General features: G+C 60.4%; 1 protein-coding gene across 6 annotated transcripts in view; it reads right to left on the reverse strand.

Moving 5' to 3' along the window:
• Window positions 1–20,165, reverse strand: part of Dagla (diacylglycerol lipase alpha) — a 59,472-nt gene that overhangs the window by 23,660 nt on the left and 15,647 nt on the right. For 3 of the 6 annotated variants that reach the window (XM_026407515.2, XM_026407509.2, XM_026407514.2), the window contains exon 2: window positions 383–520. In XM_026407515.2, coding sequence (XP_026263300.2) covers window positions 383–477 — 95 coding nt within the window. In that variant the 5' untranslated portion in view covers window positions 478–520. Of the gene's footprint in view, window positions 1–382; window positions 521–1,560; window positions 1,796–9,670; window positions 9,839–11,303; window positions 11,390–20,165 lie in introns of those variants that run through there. The other 3 variants (XM_026407513.2, XM_026407511.2, XM_026407512.2) reach the window with 3 other exon arrangements.

Here is a 20,165-nt window from a genome sequence, read left to right on the forward strand (position 1 = left end):
GAGCTGTCCCCGGCAGGCAGCCCCACCCAGCCTGGGCTCAGTGGAAGGAGGTAGGCAGCACACACTTCCCCTACAAGACCACTGTCCACCGGGCACTGGGAGCCTCCAGGGGACAGGAAAGTGAGAGTCCCACTGTCAGCGTGGGGAGACAGCAGTGGCAACAGCACCCCATGCTGGGGTTAGGTATAGCAGCAGTCAGGAGGGGTCCTGGCTCCACGTGGGTGGACCATAAGGGGCTCCACGTTTCAGGTACCCCCTCCTGAGAGCTGGAAGCAGGACAGGGTCAGGAGTGGGCCCAGGCAGGGAGGAACATGAACTGAAAGGCTTCCTTCCAAGCCTTTCCCCCAGCCTCAGGCCTGTAGCCCCAGCCCCCAGGGCTCACCAGGTGGTGTGCAGGAGGAAGAGGAAGATGGCTGGCAGGACGAGGTCATCGCTGCCCACAGACCAGCGCCGCCGGAACACCACGATCCCAGGCATGGCTGGCAGCTCTGGAAGGCTCAGCGGGCCTGGCACTCACCTCCTGAAAGAAAGCAGAGGACCCTGAAGCTGTGTGGGCAGGCTGGAGCACCCAGGGCCACCATTCCTGTGCTACTGGGCCAGTTCCAGGTGTGGCCAGTAGCACAAGCATCTTGGCACTGGCCGCAAGCACCAATCCCTGGACACTGGAGATGCTGACCCATCCTTAGGCTGGACCTGCCTCCTGCCCTATCAACTTCCAGAGCCAACAAAGGACCTGGGCAGTAGGACGATGGCTGCAGCCTGACCCACGGTCTCCTGTCCCCCTAGATGGCACTGCTTGGATTTGCCTCAACAGTCCTCTGTTCTGCTCCATTAAGACCTGGGGATCGATGGGACCCTTGGCCCCAGACTCCTGGTTGCCTTTCCACAAAGATACCTGGCCCAGTGTGTAGGGGGTCAAGGTAGTGGCTTCTGACACCAAAAGCAAGCTGTCCCTTAGCATGAAGGCCAGCAGGGCAGGGGAAGGCTCAAGGCTTTGGGGACTGTGGGCTAGGGCTTGTGAACAGCAGCAGCAGCTGGGACCGATACACGGGGCGAGGCGCCCAGCACACAGCTGGTGCTCCCGAGGCTTTGATGAGTGGGGTCTCTGGCCCCTGGCTTCGCTGGGGCCCTCCAGCGTGGGTGCTCCTGACTTCTACCCATCAAACACCACTCCCAGCCACAGCCACGCCTCCAGGTGGGGAAGGCTATGGCAGAAACATGTGGTCAGGAGTATGACAAGGAAGCCTCCGCCCGGCCACTGGAGGAGCAGCCGCACCTCCGGGCTCCCCCGAGCCACGCAGCCTCCAGCGCCCAGCGCCCAGCTCCACAAAGTGGCTGGATGCACATAAGTCACGAGCAAGCTCAGCAGAGTGCCCAGGACCCTGGGCCGCCCCCTCTTTAGAGTGCAGAAACGAGGGCAGTGACGGGCAGGAGGCTGGTCCAGGCGGACGCCAAAGAGCAGCTCCAGAGCTTCTGCACTGAACTATGCAGAGGGGTGCCTCCTGTGGGGGCTGAGCACCCTGCCGCAGGCAGCTGTCCCCCAGCCCCACAGAGGCTTACATGGCACCTGGTCCGGGTTGGGCAGCAGGTCCTCCTTTCCCCGGTGACGGCTCTGGGGAAAGCGTGTATCGGTGACCAGCATCATTTGGGAAGGAAGTGGACACGTCCTCCCCAGCCAATGGGCACAGCACTCAGGGTGGGCCAGGGGGCGGGGGGCCAGGCGGCCGGCCAGCATGTCCAGCCTGCGGCCTCCTCTCCCTGGCAGCCACTTCCCCAGCAGCTCCAGGGCTGCTCGGGCCAGCGAGTCAGCAGCTGGGCTGGTGGCTGGCGGGCAAGCTTGCCGGGGTCGTGCCTGCTCCTCCCCGCCTCAGGAAGTGACATCATCCCACACTCTGAGGAGGAGTCGAGGAGTGAGGAGTGGAGCGCAGATTCTGGAAGCGGGAGAAGGCTGGGGCAGGCGAGGGACCTGCAGAAGTGGGGTGGCTGGGGCCAAGGTCTGCAGGAGGTTAGGGCTTCAGTGACTGTAACGACAGCTGATAGCCCTGGCTTTGGGTTTGAAGTGATGAGACAGGACAGAGCCGGGGCACCTCGGGTGACAGCCAGGCAGGGGCTGAACAGAGCTGTCGACAGCTGGTGATGCCACCCCTCCCCCGTCTGCAGTTGGCTCCTGGAGGATAAGCTGGGGCTGGGGTCAGGGTTGGGGGCTGCCGTGAAGCACCCAAGAAGTGGGACCAGCGCGGCCCCAACAGGTGCCAAGGCTCCGCGTCCAGCTCCCATCAGCCATGCAGGGAAAAGCAGGGAGAGGGCCCCTCGTCCCGCAGCCCTGAGGGGCTGGTAGACGAGGGTCCTGCCTATCCCAGCCTGTCACCTGTCCTGTCCCTGCCAGCAACCTGGCCCTCAAGTGGACCCCTGGATGGTGTTCTCACACTAGGGCCCTCACTTACCCCGCCCTTCACCTCCCCTTCCTGGCAGAGCCTAGAAGGACTAGCGCTCCTCGGGCTCACACTGCCTTCACCATCACCCGGGGAGTCCACTGAGCTGCCCCTGCTCTGCCTGCCGCGCCTCCCATCCCTCAGTGCCAGGCCCTGAAGAGGTGGCCACAGGACTGTCCAGACACAGCAATAACATGGACAGTGGCTCTCTGTCCCTGCTCAGGGGGTGATCAGCCTGTGGCTAGCAGCTGTGGTCAGTACAAACCCACCCAGCTTGCCCCTGCCCTCCAGCCAGCGCCCAGGACAGCCCACTATTGCAGGACCCTGGCATGGTGCCCAGCCCAGAGCGGTGTCATGGGCTATAGTACCCACCAGCTGGTGACTTTCTAGTTGCGCCTGTTTCCTCACCTGTGAAACGCTGATCATGCCTCCCTCCTAAGCTCGGCACGGAGGACAGGAAGGTGTGGGAGCCGGGCTGGGCTGGGAGAAGGCCGAAGCAGAGGGGGCTGCAGCTGGGTGGGGGAGGTGCGGGTGAACTCCCTGGAGGACCAGCTGCCCCCCCTCAGCTAGGGCCACTGGATTCTGCAGCTGGTCACCAGCAGGTCATGGGCTGGGGTGGGGGCAGCAGGGCTGTGCTGCACGGGGCACTCTCTGTGCAGATTCATAAATCTCAGGACTGCTATTTTTAAGGGCCTGAAAAGCACCCTTTCTCTTAAGACCCCAGCCCATCACAATGGGGGCCTGTTCCCCTGCTGGGATGTGATTTCATCGGGAGGAAATGTCTCAGGAGGGGGAGGGCAGAGGCTACTTCCTGGTCTGGGGCCACCACAAAGCACCTCCTCTGGCTCTCCTTCCCTGGGGCACAGTTGGTGTCCTCAACAACCCCAGTGTGTGGGGACAGGAGACACTGCCTCCCCTTCCTACCCCTAAGCTCTGGGGCTTCTAGGGCAGGCACAGCACCCCTCCAGCAGCGGGGAGCAGGAGCTCTGCAAGGGGCATCCCATGCTGCAGGCTGGGTCTCCAACCCCGGCAGGTGGTAATGGGGTGCCAGGGGCACCAGCTCACAAGGATGGAATGACTTTAGCAGCTCTAAAGGGCCTCTTTCTTCCCCCACCCACGTGGCCCAGTTTCCCTGCATATGATTCAGATTCCTGGGTTAAATATTAACCCTTCTGGGAGTTCCTCTTTCTAAAAATGCAAAATTCTTTTTAAAAAGTGCATGCTGTCCCCTACTTTAAAAACATTCTATGGCTCCCCATGGCCTGCAGGATAAAGTCCAAGCCCCTTAGGTGAAGAGGCTAAGGACCTCAGTATCAGACAGGCTAAGCAACCTTGGGCACAGGCCTCGTCCTTTCTAAATCCAGGGTTTCTGTACCCCAGAGTAGGAAGACTCCCCAGCTGTCGGGGACATAGGTGCAGGCCCAGCACACAGCCTGCCTTCAGGGGCAGAAACCTTCTGGCTAGAAGGCTCTTCCCCCCAGCTCCAGCTCCCGCAGGCCTGCTGCTCTCTAGACACCTCAACGGAAGGGTCCCTGCTTTGGTTGCCCCAATCCTCCCTCCAAGTGGCTGTTCGTCTTTCTGGGCCAGCCCCATATCACCTCCTGTTCGGGGCCCTCCTTGACAGCTCCCTCCCACCCCTCACCCCACCCCAGGCCATCTCTCCAGCCACCGGCCTGCTCTGCAACCCCCTCCCTGTCATGAAAGCCAAGACAGCATCTCCTCCCTCTTGGCTCACAGCCCTCCCTTCTGGGGAAACGTCCCTCCCTTCCTGCTGACCGTGCCCTCCCTGACAGCTCCAAGGAGCCCCCCACCCCCTCACTGGCCATCTTGACTGTTCTTTGGCTTTGGTGGCTTCATCTGTAAAATGGGACAGCATGGCCCTCGCGGGCTGTGTGAGAACCAGTGGTGGCCGGGGACATCCCAAAAGCTCTCACGGGTCCGGCACACTCCAGACCCTTTCCTGATGCTCTGTAATAGAGCACCTAGGAGCTCCTGGGGACTTCTTGCCATGTGATCTGTGACCGGGTGCTGGGGCTGGGGTCTGGGTGGGCGCTTTTGGTGCTATGATAAGACACACCTGACCGGGTACCTGCACTGCTGCGGCCTAGGGTTGCTGCTGCAAGTGGCCCAGGCTGGGCCTCACCCCTTACCCTAAGGCCCCAGGTGGGCTCACGCGGCCCTGGGAACAGCGGGCCCCGGCTAGCAGGGGAGCAGAGGCGCTGCAGGGTCAGCTCTCTCAAGGCCCTGCAGAGTCCCTGCTGGGACTGGTGCCTGAAGTGAGGTCATGGCACCAAAGTGGCCACAGGGGATAGGTGATGTGCCACCTCCAGCCCACGAGCGTCCAGGCATGGGCTGGGGGCTGGAGAAGGCCCAGGGAGTGCCTGATACCAGGTGAGCACCCACGGCCTGTGTCCTGAATCCTGGGCTCACTGCCTTTGGTCTCTGAAGTAGTGATGCAGGGTGACAATGCCACTCTCATGTCTCGGGAGAGTGAGGGGGGATTAAGAATAGAGGTGCTAAAAACCGACTGCTGTCTGAGTCCTGGCTTTGGCACTTACTGGCTGTATAATCTTGGACAAGTTACTTAACCTCTCTGTGTCTCCTTCCCTCCCTTCTAAAACTGGGATCAGAAGAACACCCATTTCAGAGTATCGTGAGTTAAATGAGGCACACTGTGAAACAGCACCTGTCACCTGGGAAGTTTTCAGCAAATGCCACCTCTTCCGTTGTCATTACCATTTGAGAATGGAGACTGAGGCTCAGACGGTGCTCTGGCACCTTCCGAGAAGCGGGGGGCACAGTTCACTCCCATCTCCACCCAGAGCGCACAGCAATACAGGAAGACAGCATTGAAAGGGCTCAGAAAGTCCCTCCAAGCCCCTTCAGGGGTGAGGAAACTGAGGTTCAGAAGGGACACAACCCCTGCGCTTCCTGCATGGGTGCTGCACAGATGGCCCCGGAGTCCCCAAGCTAGCCCACTCCCTTCTCATCCTCACAGCATGCCCAGCTCAAATTCCTGGGTGACCCAACCAAGAGCAGAGTGATAGTCTAGGGAGCTGAAGCTGTGACCCTATCCTTCCTGTTCCTGAAGGTGACATAACTCTTAGGAAGCTGCCAAAGTCCACCTGCGCTCTCACTGAGGACAGACCTGCAGGATGGTGCCAACCTGGCATGGATCAGCAGCAAAGTCCCCTCCCGTCCTTCTGCAGCCAAAAGAGGAGACCCACAGGCCCAAAGCCCATCCGCTGGGCCTCTGTGTCAGCCTGCTGAGGCTGGTGATGGAGCCCAGTGTAGCCACAGCCTGGACTGCCAGTCCTGGACCAAGAGTCTCGGGCCTCCTGGGTGGCGAGAGAGGGAGCAGGTGCACAGGCAGGAGACACCCAGGCCCTCACCGTTGCTATAGGGAAGGCCGCCATTACATGCCAAATCTCCTGGTGGCCAAAGTAAAAGGGGGGACTGTTCACATGGGATTCCATGTGAATGGGCTCTAAAATGGAAGGTGCCCAGACCCTCCAGAGGGCAGGGTGACTGCCCTGCTCTGCCCCCTCCCACCATCTGGTTCTCCGAGCGTCTGTGTTGACGCTAGAGCTTGTCTAGTCAGACGGGGCATGTCAAGAGTGAGGCCAGGCTGCAGGCAGCGTGTAGGCGGGCAGTGGAGAGGCTCCCTCCCTGCTGGGGCAGGCTCCCCCTCAGGCCACCTTCTCACTGACTGGGCCTGCAGGAAGGTCCTGTTAACCCCAGCTCCTCCACGGCCCACTGCTCAGTGGCGGCGGTGCCTAGTTAACCTCTCTGTGCTGGCTCATGAGGCTTCAATGAGGGATTCAACCCCAGGAACTGGAATCACTTTGTCAACTGCAGGGTGGGTCCTGGTGACGGACGAGGGGAGATCTCCGTGAGCCGGGAGGGCTGCTTCACCTCTTTTAACCTTTATGAGTTGCCCACAATGTCTTAGCCCCCTAAATCCAGGGCAGACATAGGCTCACTAACCCTCTTCACAACTCCACGAGGCAGGCACTACGTTTCCCAGGTGAGGTGAAGTGACTTGCTCACGGTCACCGGCCTAGTTCCACAGCCATCTAGCTTCATCTCTACGTGAAGAGAGATGCCTCAGGCCTGTGCCACTGCACCCAGCCCTACGCCTTGCTTCTGAGGGGCAGTGCTCCACTAGCTGCCGGCATCCGAATGCAGGAGCTGGCTTCTGACCTCGCCTTACAGAGTGGGCAGCAGGGCCTCAGGGACCATAAAGAGCAATCTGGGTATTTGTCTGGCACCAGATTCTCAATGACACCACTGCATGAAAGAGTATCAGCCCCATCCTGCAGATGGCGAACACTGAGCCCAGGGAGCTGCACAGAATGTGGTGGAGCCAGGAGAGAGCGTAGCACCAGGACCTGTATGTACCACGGTAGTCCCGAGTCATCAGGCTGTGGGGGTACCACCCCAACTTTGCAGATGAAGAAACCAAGGCTCAGAGAAGTGGAACGATCTGCCCAGAGATCCCTCTGTGAGGATGGGGCGGAGCTGGGGTTCAAGGAGCACCCATCAGTTACTTCAAAGAAAAACCTCTCTGCCTGCCATTCAACTCCTCATTCCAACACACAGACACAGAGGCGCACGGTCCTGAGGCCCGGGGTTGCACGGCCTCCCCTCCTCGTTCCAGGTCTCAGCCTGCAGGGCAGCGAGGGGCTGGCCTCCAGAAGCACAGGAAGGGAGAAGGCGGCACGGAGGCAACGGAGAGAGAGCAGGCGTAGGCCGGGGGCCGCGTGCGCCACCAGCCTGTGCCCGGGTGTGTGCAGCCCAAGTTAGGGGCCTGAAAGCTGTTGCTTTTCACACATCAGCTGTGCCGGAGCAGAAGGCAGAGCGGAGCCTGCCCAGCCCGGGGCAGGATTTCAGCATGAGATGGGTCCTCACATGCCCAGGCCCTGGGGCCAGAACAGTGTGCCTGGTGAAACTGTGGGCAGGGGTAGAGTGCCACTGCCACTGTCCCCTCCTGCCGGCCACCCCAGGTCTCATTCTAACAGGCCTGGTCTCCATCCTCGCACTGGGATGATCCTGAAGGGCCGGTGAGGCGCTTCCTGCACCATTCACCACTTAGGGGTCCGCAGTGCCCCATGGACAGGTCTGGCTGCCCACGTCACAGATGGGGAAACTGAGGTGCTGAGGGAGGGAAGGACCACGTCAGGCTGAGAAACAGGTCCACCCGCTGTGCCCTCTGCAGCACCAACATGTCTGCTGGCCAGAGGAACCCCCACGCCACCCCCCAAGAAAAGAGCAACCTGGCAGCCAGGGACTGTGCAGGGAAGAAGACGAACAGGTACAGCCCCAACTACGAGGGGCCATGCCTGTGGCCACTAGGCTGGACACAGAAATAGTTCCAACAATTGTTCAACTACATGTCTGTTTTTTAAAACTCTATGTAGCGTTTACGCTGTGCTAAATACTATAACAAGCAGTTCACACAGATTTCCTCCTTTAATCCTTCTTAGGCCCCTGCGAAGTACCATTCTTACCCCCATTTTCCGGATGAGGAAACCGAGGCCCTGGGAAGTTAACCAATCTGCCCAAGGTCATGCAGAGCCAGCCGGGAGGCTCCAGAGCCAGTGCTCGGCCCCTCCCCACAAGCCCTGCCAGGCTCCATTTATCACCAAGGCTCCAGCTTCTCGTTCTCACGCTAATTATTTTCCACTCCCCTACAATGAGCAGAATTTGCCATCTGCCACCCGCCCTGCCACTGACACCAGCCAACTCCCTGGGAATCAACTGGGGCCTTTCGTTTCTGCTGGTGGTTCTGGGAGGGCGGCTGGCTGCTGAGGGCCCTTCCCTGGCCCCCAGGCTGGGCCTCCTCCCATTGCTGGCCTTGCCCAGCCCTCCTCCAGGGGTCCCAGGGGAGGGGGACAGCCAGGCTCTCTCAACCCTAGGCCCAAAGGACTTCCAATAGCAGAAGGTCTCCCAGACGCTGGCCAGGCCAGGTTGTTCCTGAGCCCTTCCTTGGAGAACATTTCTTTTCCTGAAACAGGCCCTTGTACTATGCTTATTCCAGTGCCCTGAGCAGAGGTGACCTGGAGCGGCCCAGAGAGGCCAGCCAAGCCAGTTAGCATGGGCACTGCCCGCAGCTTCCCACTGGCACTCTGCCCAGCAGGTGCCACTGGGGAAGGCAGACAGCAGGTGCAACCTTTCTAGATCACCCAAGTCTTCTCAGATCCCCCCAGACCCCTCCCTCTCAAGTGCACAGACCTGGAGGGCCACAGCCACCCACTGAGCAGGCCAGAGGGAAGGCAGCAGCCCACCTGAGTCAGGCAGCCCTAGAGTGGAATCTTGGTTCTGTCACTTCTATTTGTCTGTGACCATCGCTTCTCTGAGCCTCTGTCTCTTCATCTGCAGGTGCGGTGATGAGGTGCAGTTTCACAGGAGTGCCAAGGCGTAGATGCACAGAGAAACTTCTGCTTGCACCAGCGCTGGCCACTCCCACTCTGGTTTATTCGTTAGCTCACCGCAGCTCACACATGGAGCTGGTGCCCCTTGCAGCGTGGCAGGGGCTTGCTAATTCTCCTCCATCCAGGCCTCCTCCTCACGGGACATCACGTCTCATCCCACTGCCTGAGCCAGATGGGCGAAAGGGGCCACAGGAAAAGCGACTAACCTAGAGCAAGGCTCACCCTTCTGACCTCCCAACAGCGAGCCTCACCCTTGCCTCACTTCCCTTCCTGGCGGGGAGCATCTCCCAGGAGCCCCACTGGCCCACACAGAGGCTTCTTAGAACTGTCTTCTTGAACCCACAACAAGCCAGTGAGCCACTGCCCCACGGGACAGTTGGGACCACAGAACTCCAACCTAAGGCCACACGGCTCGACCCATCCCAGAAACTGTTCTGTGTGGCTGAGTTTCAGGATCTCCATGGTAGACCCCCTTTCAGCTCAAACTTAGGGTGCCCTAAGGCCCAGGCCCTCTGCTCAAGCCCCCAAGTCCAGATCCCACCTGCACCCCACCTCAGACCTCCCCTGTGCCATGAGCAGCTTCCCAGATGGCCCCCTGCCAGGACGCTCACCAGCTCCAGCCACACCCCAGTGCTCCCACTTCTCAGGGCTTCCTCCAGAGGAGGCTGCCAGTCCCAGGTGCTGGTGTCACCTCACAGAGGAATTAGCACCTTCATAGGGGCCCCCGAATGAGGCCGTTAATGAGCTGCTAAGTGGGCACACCTAGCCTGACACCTCCCCTGGGGAGCCCCCCAGCCAGCCTACCCTCCGCCACCGCCTGCTGCTGCAGCTCCTCAGGCTGAAGGTCAGCCTTGGGGTCTGGTCTGCTTGCGTGCATGTTGCTTAGAGGCCAGGGAAGCCTCCAGACTTGAGAGGCTGTGTGGGCCAGACCTCTAAGGGGCCACCTCCCTGGACCATCTAGGGCACGGCCATCTAGGGCACAGACCAGCCACTCAGGCTATTGGGTTTCCCATCGACCATTCCCTGGCCATCTCAGAGCAAGCAGGGATCAAGTGACTGGGTAACACAAGCTCCTTCCCAGGGGAGGAGGTCTGCAGCGCTCTGGCGTGTGACAGGAAGGGCCAGCAGCCCCTGCCACCGGGGAGTTGGAGACAGAGGGGGAGTCTCCTGCCATGGCCTGGTCCTCTCCCCTCCATGGCATTCCTTCCCTCTGTACCCAACGAGGGCATCTCTGCTCTTCAAGGTGGGTTTTTGGAGAGTCTGGCATACAGATGCAGGCCATGGCATTCAGAGTAGTGTTCAGCTATCTCGAAGTCACGGTTCCTTGTCACTGTCCATGAATAGTCTCTGCTTCGAGATGTCCGAAAGCCACAGGCAGGGAGCTCTCAGGTGCCTTCTGCCCATGACTTTTAGAGAACTTGGGGCTCCACACAGGTGCCTGGGATCATGGGACCGGCACACATCTGGCTCCTGGCCTTGCCTGAGCCAGAAGAGCAAAATGGGCCCCAGGAACTGACCTGACCTAAGGCCATGGCTCCTTCTGTCCCAACCTTGTGGTCCCCTCCACCATCTATCTCAGCAGGACAAAGCTATGAGCTGCAGGGCCTCCAGGAAGGGCTGGGGCACAGAGGGACCCCACTACTGGCTGGAGGCTGGCGGGACCTGGTGCTGGCCCTGGTGCCTCTCACCTATCCACTGGGCCAGAACTTCAAATTACGATGTGGGGATTAGCCACTCCCAGGACAGATCAGCTACTGTTGCTGTCCGACAGTGACGATGACAGTACCTCCCTCGGGGGCCTCTGTGAGGATGAAGTGAGTTAAAAGCTGGAAAGTGTTGAGCAGGCTCTGCCCAGAGGAGGTGCTTGGCAGCCCGAGCGACGGGGACATGCAGTTTTAATTCTCTTCTGAAAGTGGATTACAGTTCCTAAGTGCCCTTTAAATAAAATTAAACCCCCTGACCATTAGCCATGAAGCTCTGCCCCTGCTTGCCAGGCCCCACCATAGCACCCATACCTCCCTCCAAGTCCCACTCTCCCTGTCAGCTGGGCACGCCCCCTGCTCCTGCTCACGTGTTCCCACGGAGCACACCTGGTCCTCTCCTAGTCCCCCTTGATCAGGCGCTCTTTCTAATGAGGCCTCTGAGACCTGCTCAGGTACTTGTCCCCAGTTGCTCCCAGTCCCAGCCCTGGTGGGTCAGCTTGGGACGGATCAGTTCAGGCCCTGGCCCACTTTCTGCAGGTCTCTGGTGCCTGGCCGGACTTCTCTGTGACATGGTAGGCTCCCTAGGAGGCCTTGGCCACCCCTGCTTCTCTCCTGGCCTGGGAGATGGGCCCCAGGGCTCTGAGCAATGAGAAGGCTGGAAACGGCAGGGAGGAGTTGGGGGGTTACAGCCACATGGGGCCCCTGGGAAGCATCAGCCTCCTGCCTGTCCATACCTGGGAAGGACCACGGCCCACTGTCTTGGGCAGGTACAGAGAACAGGGGCCAGGTCTGCTCAACCTCCAGCTCCAGAGCTCAGCATCGCGGTGCTTCCCAGAGGACTCGCCTTCAGGAACCTGGTCCCCCGTCTTGTCACGTTGCTATCCTATGGCCTCTACTTCGCTGCCTGTTCCTTGGTGTGATGGGAGGTAGAGCTGGGGCCGCCCCTCAGCCTGAGTGGCAGTCTGCTACCACTTAGCAAGGACCCAGCAGGGAGCTAACAGGAGCTTGGCAGTCCTCCTCCTGTCGCCTGGGGCTTGTGCCCTTGGCCCCCTAACTCTCACAGTGGGAAGAGGCAGGCCTCTTCGCTGACCCTGCCAGCCTGAGAGGGGTCAGTGAAGCTGCAGAAACTCCAGGGGACAAGCCTTTCAAGGAAGGAGCTGGCAGCAAGGGGGAGAGCCCAGCAGGGCTGGTGCCCAGTGCTAATGGGATGCCCACCTGGGGCTGGCAAGCCAAGCCAGGTCCTAGAAAGACTGGCGGAGGTGGAGGCGGAGGCTCCTGACAGACCGAAAGTGGCACCTCGTCCCCTCCAGGGCTCAGGATGACAGTGTGCTGAGCCTGCTTCCCAGCAGGCTCGTCCTTCCCTTCGCATCCCAGGAAGGCTCTGGAGGGGGTGGGGGGTCAGCCTGCGTCACGGCTCGTGCTGTCTCCTCCACCCTCGGTGGCCGCTGGCGGCTATAAATACCACTCCTGTCTCTGGATGTTTCAGGAGGTGACCTAGAATCGTGGGCACTGAGGCCTCCTGGGGCCCCTCCCTGCCTGTTTTAGACAGTGCCTGCCTGACCCGAGCATCCATACAGCCTGGGAGCTGGTCCCAAACCCTGAGCGGAGCCTTGGCCAGGAGTGAGGACGCTCCGGCTCCCAGGGACACTGCCCTGGCTTCCAAGCCTTCCAAGTCTTCCTGTGACCAGCGTTTCTATCCTGTTCATGGGCAAGGGCCTAAGAATGCTAGGCCCTGGCCGGCCCAAGAGACACAGTGCCTGAGGCTGCTGGTCCCCTGGGCCCCACTGCCATCTGTACCACCCACAGCAGCCTCAGGCCTGGGGCTCCTGGGTAAAGGCCCAAAGCCACGCATCCAGAGCCCCTCCCTCCCTCTCTGCTCATCCCACAGTTCCTCCAAGATTCTTGGCTCAACCTGGTTTCCAAACTTGCCATCGCCCTAGGAGCCTCCCTGGGACATACTCTACTTTCACAGGGGCCCTGCTGAAGGTTTCATGGTTTCAGACAAGTCCTTTTCTTTATTTGGCAGCCTGCCTCTGAGTGCACCCTTCCTTCCTGAAAGATTCGGACACGCCCAGGCCTCAAGCCCCTGGCTTGGCTGGAGCACTGGCCAGGGGGTAGTCCCTGCACCTAGCAGAGGTGAGGACACCAGCACTCAGGGAGGGGCCAGGCGCCATTCCAGCTCTGGCCTCAGGGAGGCGTCAGCTCTGAGAGGAGAAAAGGCGAGAAATGGCTCCAGGGGTGGCTGAGCCCTGTGAACACAGGTGCTATCTGGCAAAAGTTAAATTCAAACTTGCAACAATCAGAGTGCCTCCTATGTGGGCCTGGGGCTTGGAGAACAGCAATAAAGAAGACCCCTGAGGGCCAGCCCAGGGAACCTGCAGCTCAGGTGAAAGAGAACCTCAGCTGACCTTCACAGGTACGAGGAGGAAGGGGGAGGGGGCGCTTGAGAACCAGGAGCAGAGCGGAGACAGAGGACAGAGACCACCATGGAGGGCAGCAGGGGACAGTATGGAGGACGGTGCTCAACAGAAACCAGGTATAAGGAGGAGGGGGTGGAGCCAGGAGCAGACTGCCCCAGAAGGAGCAGAGGAGGCTGAGGGGGTCCTGGATGTGACCTGTGGGCCAGGTATTGTGCTGGGGAGGGATGTGCGTGGCCCAGACTGAGATCCAGCAAACGAAATGGTGATGGGGGGGGCGGGGGGGGGCATGGCAGCGAAGAGGGTAACCCCAGCTTCCCGGCCTGCACAACGCGTAGGCAGAGGAAGTACCAGACCGTGGAGGAGCGCCGTGAGGACATTGGCCTGAGGATGTCTGTCCTGCTCCCCAAAGCAAGATATTCCCCCCAAAGTGTGAGTGCAGCCAAGTCCTAACCTGGGTGAGCTGTGCCCAGGCACCCATTCAGGGGTGGCCACGTGCTCTGCTTCCACAAGTGAAGATTCCCAACAACATGCCTGGGGTTTGAGGCAACCCCCCAACATCCAGGCCCTCACTCTCCCTGTCACCTGGCCTGCCCACGAATACGACCACACAAGGGTGGCCTAACTGGATGGAAGAGACCCAGAGCCCGTTAAAGCCCACAGCGGGCAGGGAATGAACAGCCCTCTCTGTTGGCCAGGCAACCAGCCAATCACGCACCCATCCTTCACTCCCAGCTCCGCCCCCCACTTGCAGTCATCCCGGTGCCCATCACACCTGGCACCCTCCCTCATGCTGGGCTGCGTGCACACAGGACCTGGGCTGTGCCCACCCTCATCTCCTTCCCCAGCTTGCTGGCCTCTCTCTCCAACAAGCTGAGCATGTCCCGTCTCAAGGCCTTTGCCCTTGCTCTTCCTCTTGACTCGTGCCCAGATCTCTGCCTGGCTGGCTCTCTGCTGTCATTTAGCTCCTTGCTCCACTGCCCCCTCCTCCTGACCCTCCCGCCACAGGCTGTCCCCCCTCCTCGCAGCACTCTGCTGTCAGATGCTTTGCTCAGGGTTACTGTTTGGCTCCCTTCACAGGGTGTGGCTCCCCAGGGCAGGGCCTTGCCTAATTTCTTCTCACTGGGTCCCCAGCACCCAGCAAATGGCCTGGCACATGGAAGAGGCTTCAAAAAGTTCTTCCTGCCTCAAGGAAGAACCATCTTTGAGCACGGCCCCAAAGGACAGAAGTGGCTGGCTATGGGAGCTGGTGCGGAGCTCAGCCAGAACCCGGGCTCCTGCTGGCCTTCCCCGGGCTCTCCTCACATCCTCTCCCGACCGGGGTCCAACGCCCAGCCCTGAACTGCCCCTGCAGCAACAACCACCCAGGGAACCATGCTGGCACCCAAGTTGAACACAGCCGATGAGGCAAAGAAGTGGGGCCTTTTCATTTTACTGGGGAGGCATCTGTGGTGGGAAGGGCATGCTGGGTGAGCTGTCTGCAGTGGCACTGTGGGCAGGACCTGCTGCCCGAGGGCTTCCCAGCAGTGGCAAGCCTGGCTGCCTCCCTCCCAGCTCCACGTTCCTGGGCACGGGCATTAGAGCGTGTGTGGAAGCACACCTGGGGCAGAGCGAGGGGGCACTCCAGGGAAGAGCAGGAGAGCTGTGCTCTCAGGAGGCGGCCAGGGCACAGGAGCCCTCTCCCAGTGACAAAGCCTCAAGGTGGGCTAAGGGTTGGCTCGGCCAGGATGCCATGGCCTGGCTGGAAGCAAGGGGGAGGACCTGGGAAGACTGGGGTCCTCATGCGGAAGGTGTAGGGGTTGGCCAGAGGCCTCCAGGCTCTCTTGGCACATTCAGTTTCCTGAGGTCTCCAGCCTCAGCCTCAGGGATGGAACCCCACGGAGGCGGCGGAGCCCGAGGGTGCTATGGCCTTCCTCATCCACTTTGTTCTGGACCCCGCCCCAGGGAACAGGCAGCCCCCACCTCCATCAGAACTAGCCACTCAAACCTAACCCGTTGGTGACTCCCATGTGACCCTGGGTGAGTCTCGAAGCCTGGGTTCCTCTCCACACAATGGAGACAGAAGCAGCCACCGCCTCCCTGGCTACTGGGGATCAAGTGAGACCCTGGTAACGGGCCTGTCTTCTGGGTCCTCATTCTCCTCCCTCCCTGATGCCCAGCCCTTTCTCAGCACAGCAAGAGCCTCTGCCACGCTCCTAGTCTGGCAGAGCCGCAGGCTGGGTGCCCACGGGCCCACCCCAGGTTCTCCCCTGCGCAAACCCAAGGAGGAAGACAGGAAGGCCTGCCTGTGCCCTGCACCCCACGACCCAAAGTCAGAGGGCCTAGGGAGGGCCAGGCTGGTGGCAGGCTGCACCTGGAACAAGGGAGGCCGGTCTCAAGTCCCTGGGGCCCTTATGGTGCCAGCCCTTCCCCATCCTCTGCACAGGGACTCCTCTCCGCTCCTCTGGGGCCTCAGCAAGATGCATGAGATCACGTCTGAGAAGTGTTCAGAGTGCCTCGGAGAGAAAAAGCCGAAGGGATGGAGGTGGGATCCATTATGTATAAACGCGCTTATTTATTAGCACTTCTGTCGACTGCAAGGGCAGAATGGGACACTAGTGGGATTTGGTGTCAGGAAATCCGGGCTATAAAGGAGCCCAGCCACTTAACAGGTGTAGGCAAGTCGCAGCCTCTTCAAGCCCCAATTCTTGGAAAAGGAGGATACGCAATATGAGTGATGTTGGTAAAGCACTGCATAAGTCGCCTTTCTCTACCTGCACCTGGGGACTGCAGGGGCACCAGTCCCACGGCCTCACCAAGAAGAGCGGCGCAGGTGCCAGACACAGGGTGGGTATGAACAGTACACAGTAGGTATCTGTCCTGCTGCTGGAGGAGAAGGTGTAGGAAGGAAGAGAGGCCTGAGGATGGGGCTCTTTGCAATAACCCCAGGAAGGCCCCCGGGCTTTCCCTGCCCCTCCCTGAAACAGGGAGACGGGCTTTCCCTTCTTCCACGTCTATCCTATCCCCCAGCTAAGAGAGGACCACGGAGGCACCTGGGATCCCCAGGGCCAGGAGCCAGAGACTACCCTCACCAGCCTCCCTGCCCCCAGGCATGGCCAGGCTCACCACAGGCCACCCTGAAGTGACCCGGCCCCCTCCTACAGCTGTGCCCACCTTGTCACCAAGGCTGAGAGAAGAGGCTCTCCTAGCTGCCTCGGTTCACAGGGCTCTCTGTTCATGGAGGGTGCTGCTCAGCCTCTTAGTAACGGCCTGCTTGCCCTTACAGCTTGTAGGACAGGTAATGAGAGGCAGAGAGACCACAGGCCACAGCAGTAGGTTTGCTGAAGGCCACCACACAAAGCAGAGTAGAAACTCAAAGTAGTGCTCGGCGTCCCTCCAACAGGACTGAGGCCATTCCAGGAGGCTGGCCACAGGCAGGACTGCAGGGAGGGGAGCAGATGGCCCTTGCCTGGCCAATGCACGTCCTTGCTCAGACTCCTGGTTATGGGAGAGAAAGGGCTCCCTCTTCCCTGGGATGCCAGGTCCACCTGGCCACTGGCTACATACTCTGTTCTGCTCAGCCCAGAGGAACAGGAACAGGACAGGGGTCTCAAGCAGCCCCTGGGGATGAACTCAGTCGGCCCAAGGAAAGAATGCTGGAAGGCCATGCCCTCAGGAGGGTAGGCCCGTGACTGCAGAAGCTCAAGTTCAGGTTCCTGGAGTGAATCATTTCAAGCAGGTGAAGGGAAGGTCAGGGTTGGGATGGGTCGAATCAGGCAGCTCTCCTGCTTGGAGGAAGGGTGATGGCTGCAGACAGGCTGCTCTGGGAAAGAAAGAAAGGGGACGAGGCTGTGGGGCTCCTGGCTCAGGCCATGTGTTCCTCTTCCCTGGCCAAACAAAAGTCCCATTGATGCTGCCCCTCACCCCCGCGCTCTGGGGCCACTGCCCTAGCCCAGGACTCTGGGGGCCTCTCCTGCTCCTAGCCGACAGTCCAGCTGTTGCTGCTGTTGCTGCCCAAGCACGCCAAGCACGCCAGGCCCGGGCACCACAAGGTCACACGCTCTGTGTGGGCGAGGAGCGGCGAGGCACTGCTGGGACTGTACTGGAGACTGAAGGGGAGTCGTGCTCACGAGCAACGCAGGGCTGCACAGAAGCGGGGCTCCCAGCAGCAGCAGGCCACCGGCTGCCACCCTTGCCCAGCCCCACCCATCTCCCAGGAGAGCAAATCCTTGGGCAAACAATCCGACAGGTGTGAGCATACGGCAAACGCAGAGCTGGGAAAAGCAAACATGGAGGCTGACGGTGGCTGGCCACAGGAGGGTGCTCGGCGGCCCTGCCTGTGCCCCCAGCACTTGGCCCAAAGGAGCAAGTGACTTGACTTCCCTGCACTGCACCCCCAGGGGCCTAACTGTGAGGCGGGAGCAGGGACAGGAGGAAGGGGCAGGGCATGATCCTCAGGGCTGGGCTCCTGAGAGCTAGCTGCCACCCACCGTCCGCGTCACCAGCTCACCCAGCAGGAGACGTGCTGAAGAGGGTCAGGCTGGCTTGGGCTTGGCATCTCTGCTGGGTCACATCCTAGCTGGCAGGTTTTGACCAACTCATAGCACCTTGGGGCCAGTGATGGCCACTGTGCAATGGCCTTGGTGACAGTATGGGTCCCGGCTGCCATCTGGGGTTTCAGCGTCAGCCTGACCCCGACCCTAAAGTAGCAAAAGGAGGCACTGTTATCCCCTGAGGGATAACATGTCCCACCACGGGCCACGGCTGTGCGTTCTGCAGGCAGCACTCCTTGGGCCTCCGTGCCTTTGCACGGGCCATTCTCTGCCCAGATCTTGCTTCCCCCGAGAACTCACCAGTGTCCCCTGGCTTAGCCTGCATACCACCTCCTCTGTGAAGCGGCCAGGACCTGCCACCCCCACAAGGGCAGACCCTATCAGTACCCCTCCATCCAGGCTCCCCCATAGGCTAGGAGCTACCGAAGGGCAGAGCTGCACGCTCTGCATCTCTGTGTCCTTGGCTCCCAGCACCGTGCCTGGTGCCTAGCAGCTGCTCAAGAAATGTCGAACAAGGCCCCCGGCCCGGCTCTCTTGCTCCTCTTAGCATGCTGCCAGCACATTTGGCCAAAGAGATTCAGAGACAGCAAATGTGCAGGAACCAGGGCAAGACTGAGCATCCCAGCAGAGCGCGGGGGCACAAGCTCCTTTGGAAACTGTCCTCCAGGCTCACCAAGCTTCACCCACAACCACAGGAGGCTTTGGGGCTTGCAGGCAGCCTCCCATCTCCAAAAGCAGAAACCAAAGTTAACAGGGGGTGAGCAAGGGAAGGGGAGTGCACCGGAACTGCAGGGAGAAAGGCAGTTGTGGCTGCCATCTGCTGTGAGCAAGATGTTTGGAGAACACGCGCTCCTCGCTCCGCTCCTCGCTCCGAGGCCTCACAGCCAACTAGGGAGGGTGGGGCCGTCCTTCTACAGATGGGAGCGGCAGCTCAGCCAAGCCTGTAGAGGCCACGAGGGGTGCCAGGCCCCCTCCTGCCCACCCAGACCCGGGGCTGCCCCTGCCTGACCGTCTGATTCTTGGGCAGATGGGGGACAGGACATATTACCCTGCCTCTTCCAGGGAGCCTCACGGGCTCTGGGGAGCCAACTCCACGATGATGGCGCTGACAGCTAAACACTAAGGGCAATAATACCCGCTATTATTTACTGAGTGCCCAAGTACCTGCCTGAAGACCCCATCCTAGGAACTTCTAGCCTTTAGCTCACTTCCACCCCATCAGTCCCAGGGGAGGGGGGAATGCAGGATCCGAGAATGGGCCAGGCCCTGCTCCTCACTGCAGAGGCCTATGACTACCCAGGGTCCATCAGAAGAAGGTCCGGGGACCTTCACTGCTCTCTAGAGCTCAGTACGTTCTAAAGGAGAATACACACAATCACTGAGGGAGGAAGGTGAGGGCCAGGGATGCAGAGATCTGTCCCACAGCAGGCAGGGAGCAAAACCCAGAATCCTGCCCCACAGGCCAGGCTTCTGGGGCCTTGGCTCACTCTGCAGGGCTGGCCTCTGTCCTCAGCACCACCTGGCCTACCACAGCGCTGCTGCCCCAAGCAGCTTGACACATTTGCCTTGGAGAGAGCCACGGCAGGGGTCTGAGGCAGTGCAGAGAGACCAGGGCAGCTGGGGCTAGGCGCCGCCCCCACCGCCTGCACATGCTGCCTGTGGAGGTCACCCGCTCAGCCACAGCGTCCAGCTGCCGGGGTGCACCAAACTGAAGTCAAGGAGGTCTCAGAAGCTACACAGGGACTGGGGCTGTGGCTCAGTGGTGGGGCACTTGCTTGGACTATGTGAGGCGCTGGGCTCGATTCTCAGCATCCCATATAAATAAATAAATTAAATAAAGGTTCGTTGACAACTAAATATATTTAAAAAAAAGAAAGGCTACACGGGATTGGCCCATCAGCCACATACCTTCCCTGGCCACCAAACCCTGCCCAAAGGAAATTAGCAAACCAACAGCCGGACATGCTTGCAGGCATTTAGACACCCCACTTGTCAGCGACACTGGAGCTGCCCCTGTTCCCCCGCCAAAGAAACCACTGACTTTCTCACCAGGCCAGAGGGTGGGTAAGGGGCTAAGAAGTTGGTCCGACAAGATCAAACCTTGCCGGGGTCCCAAATGTCACCCTGGCCCCCAGAAGCCGCCTGCCCTGCTGTTCCACCAGGAAGTCGGGGCAACCCACCCTCCCACCGGCCACAGGAAGGCGGGGACTCTGGGGCCAGTCACCCAGAACTGCACATCCCACCCCACCCCCCACTTGCCCCATGCAGCATGCTGTCACCACCCCCACGGCTGCGCACAGTGTACCCCTCAGATCCGTCTGCTTGGTCCCCGCACCCCCACCCGCCAGGACTGCAATAATGACAACTTCCACAACTGGTCCCCCTGACGTCCCACTGACCACACCCTCCTCTGCCTGCTGGAGGGGGGCTGAGAGTGAGCCCCAGGGCCTCTCTGTGCTCCAAGTCCAGAGACCTGTGGGGACCTTCCCAGCGGGGAGAGCCCACAGCTTCCCCCTCACCCCCAGGGGCCCTTGTGCTGACCCCATTTCCTGCCTCTCACAGTCCCCCGCCTGGTCACCCTGTCGGTCAAGTGCCCCTTCCCCAGGAGGGAATCAATGGCTTCCCTATTCTGGGGCCTCTGGACAGG

This window comes from Urocitellus parryii, chromosome 4, assembly GCF_045843805.1.
Source record: "Urocitellus parryii isolate mUroPar1 chromosome 4, mUroPar1.hap1, whole genome shotgun sequence".
NCBI lineage: Eukaryota > Metazoa > Chordata > Mammalia > Rodentia > Sciuridae > Urocitellus > Urocitellus parryii.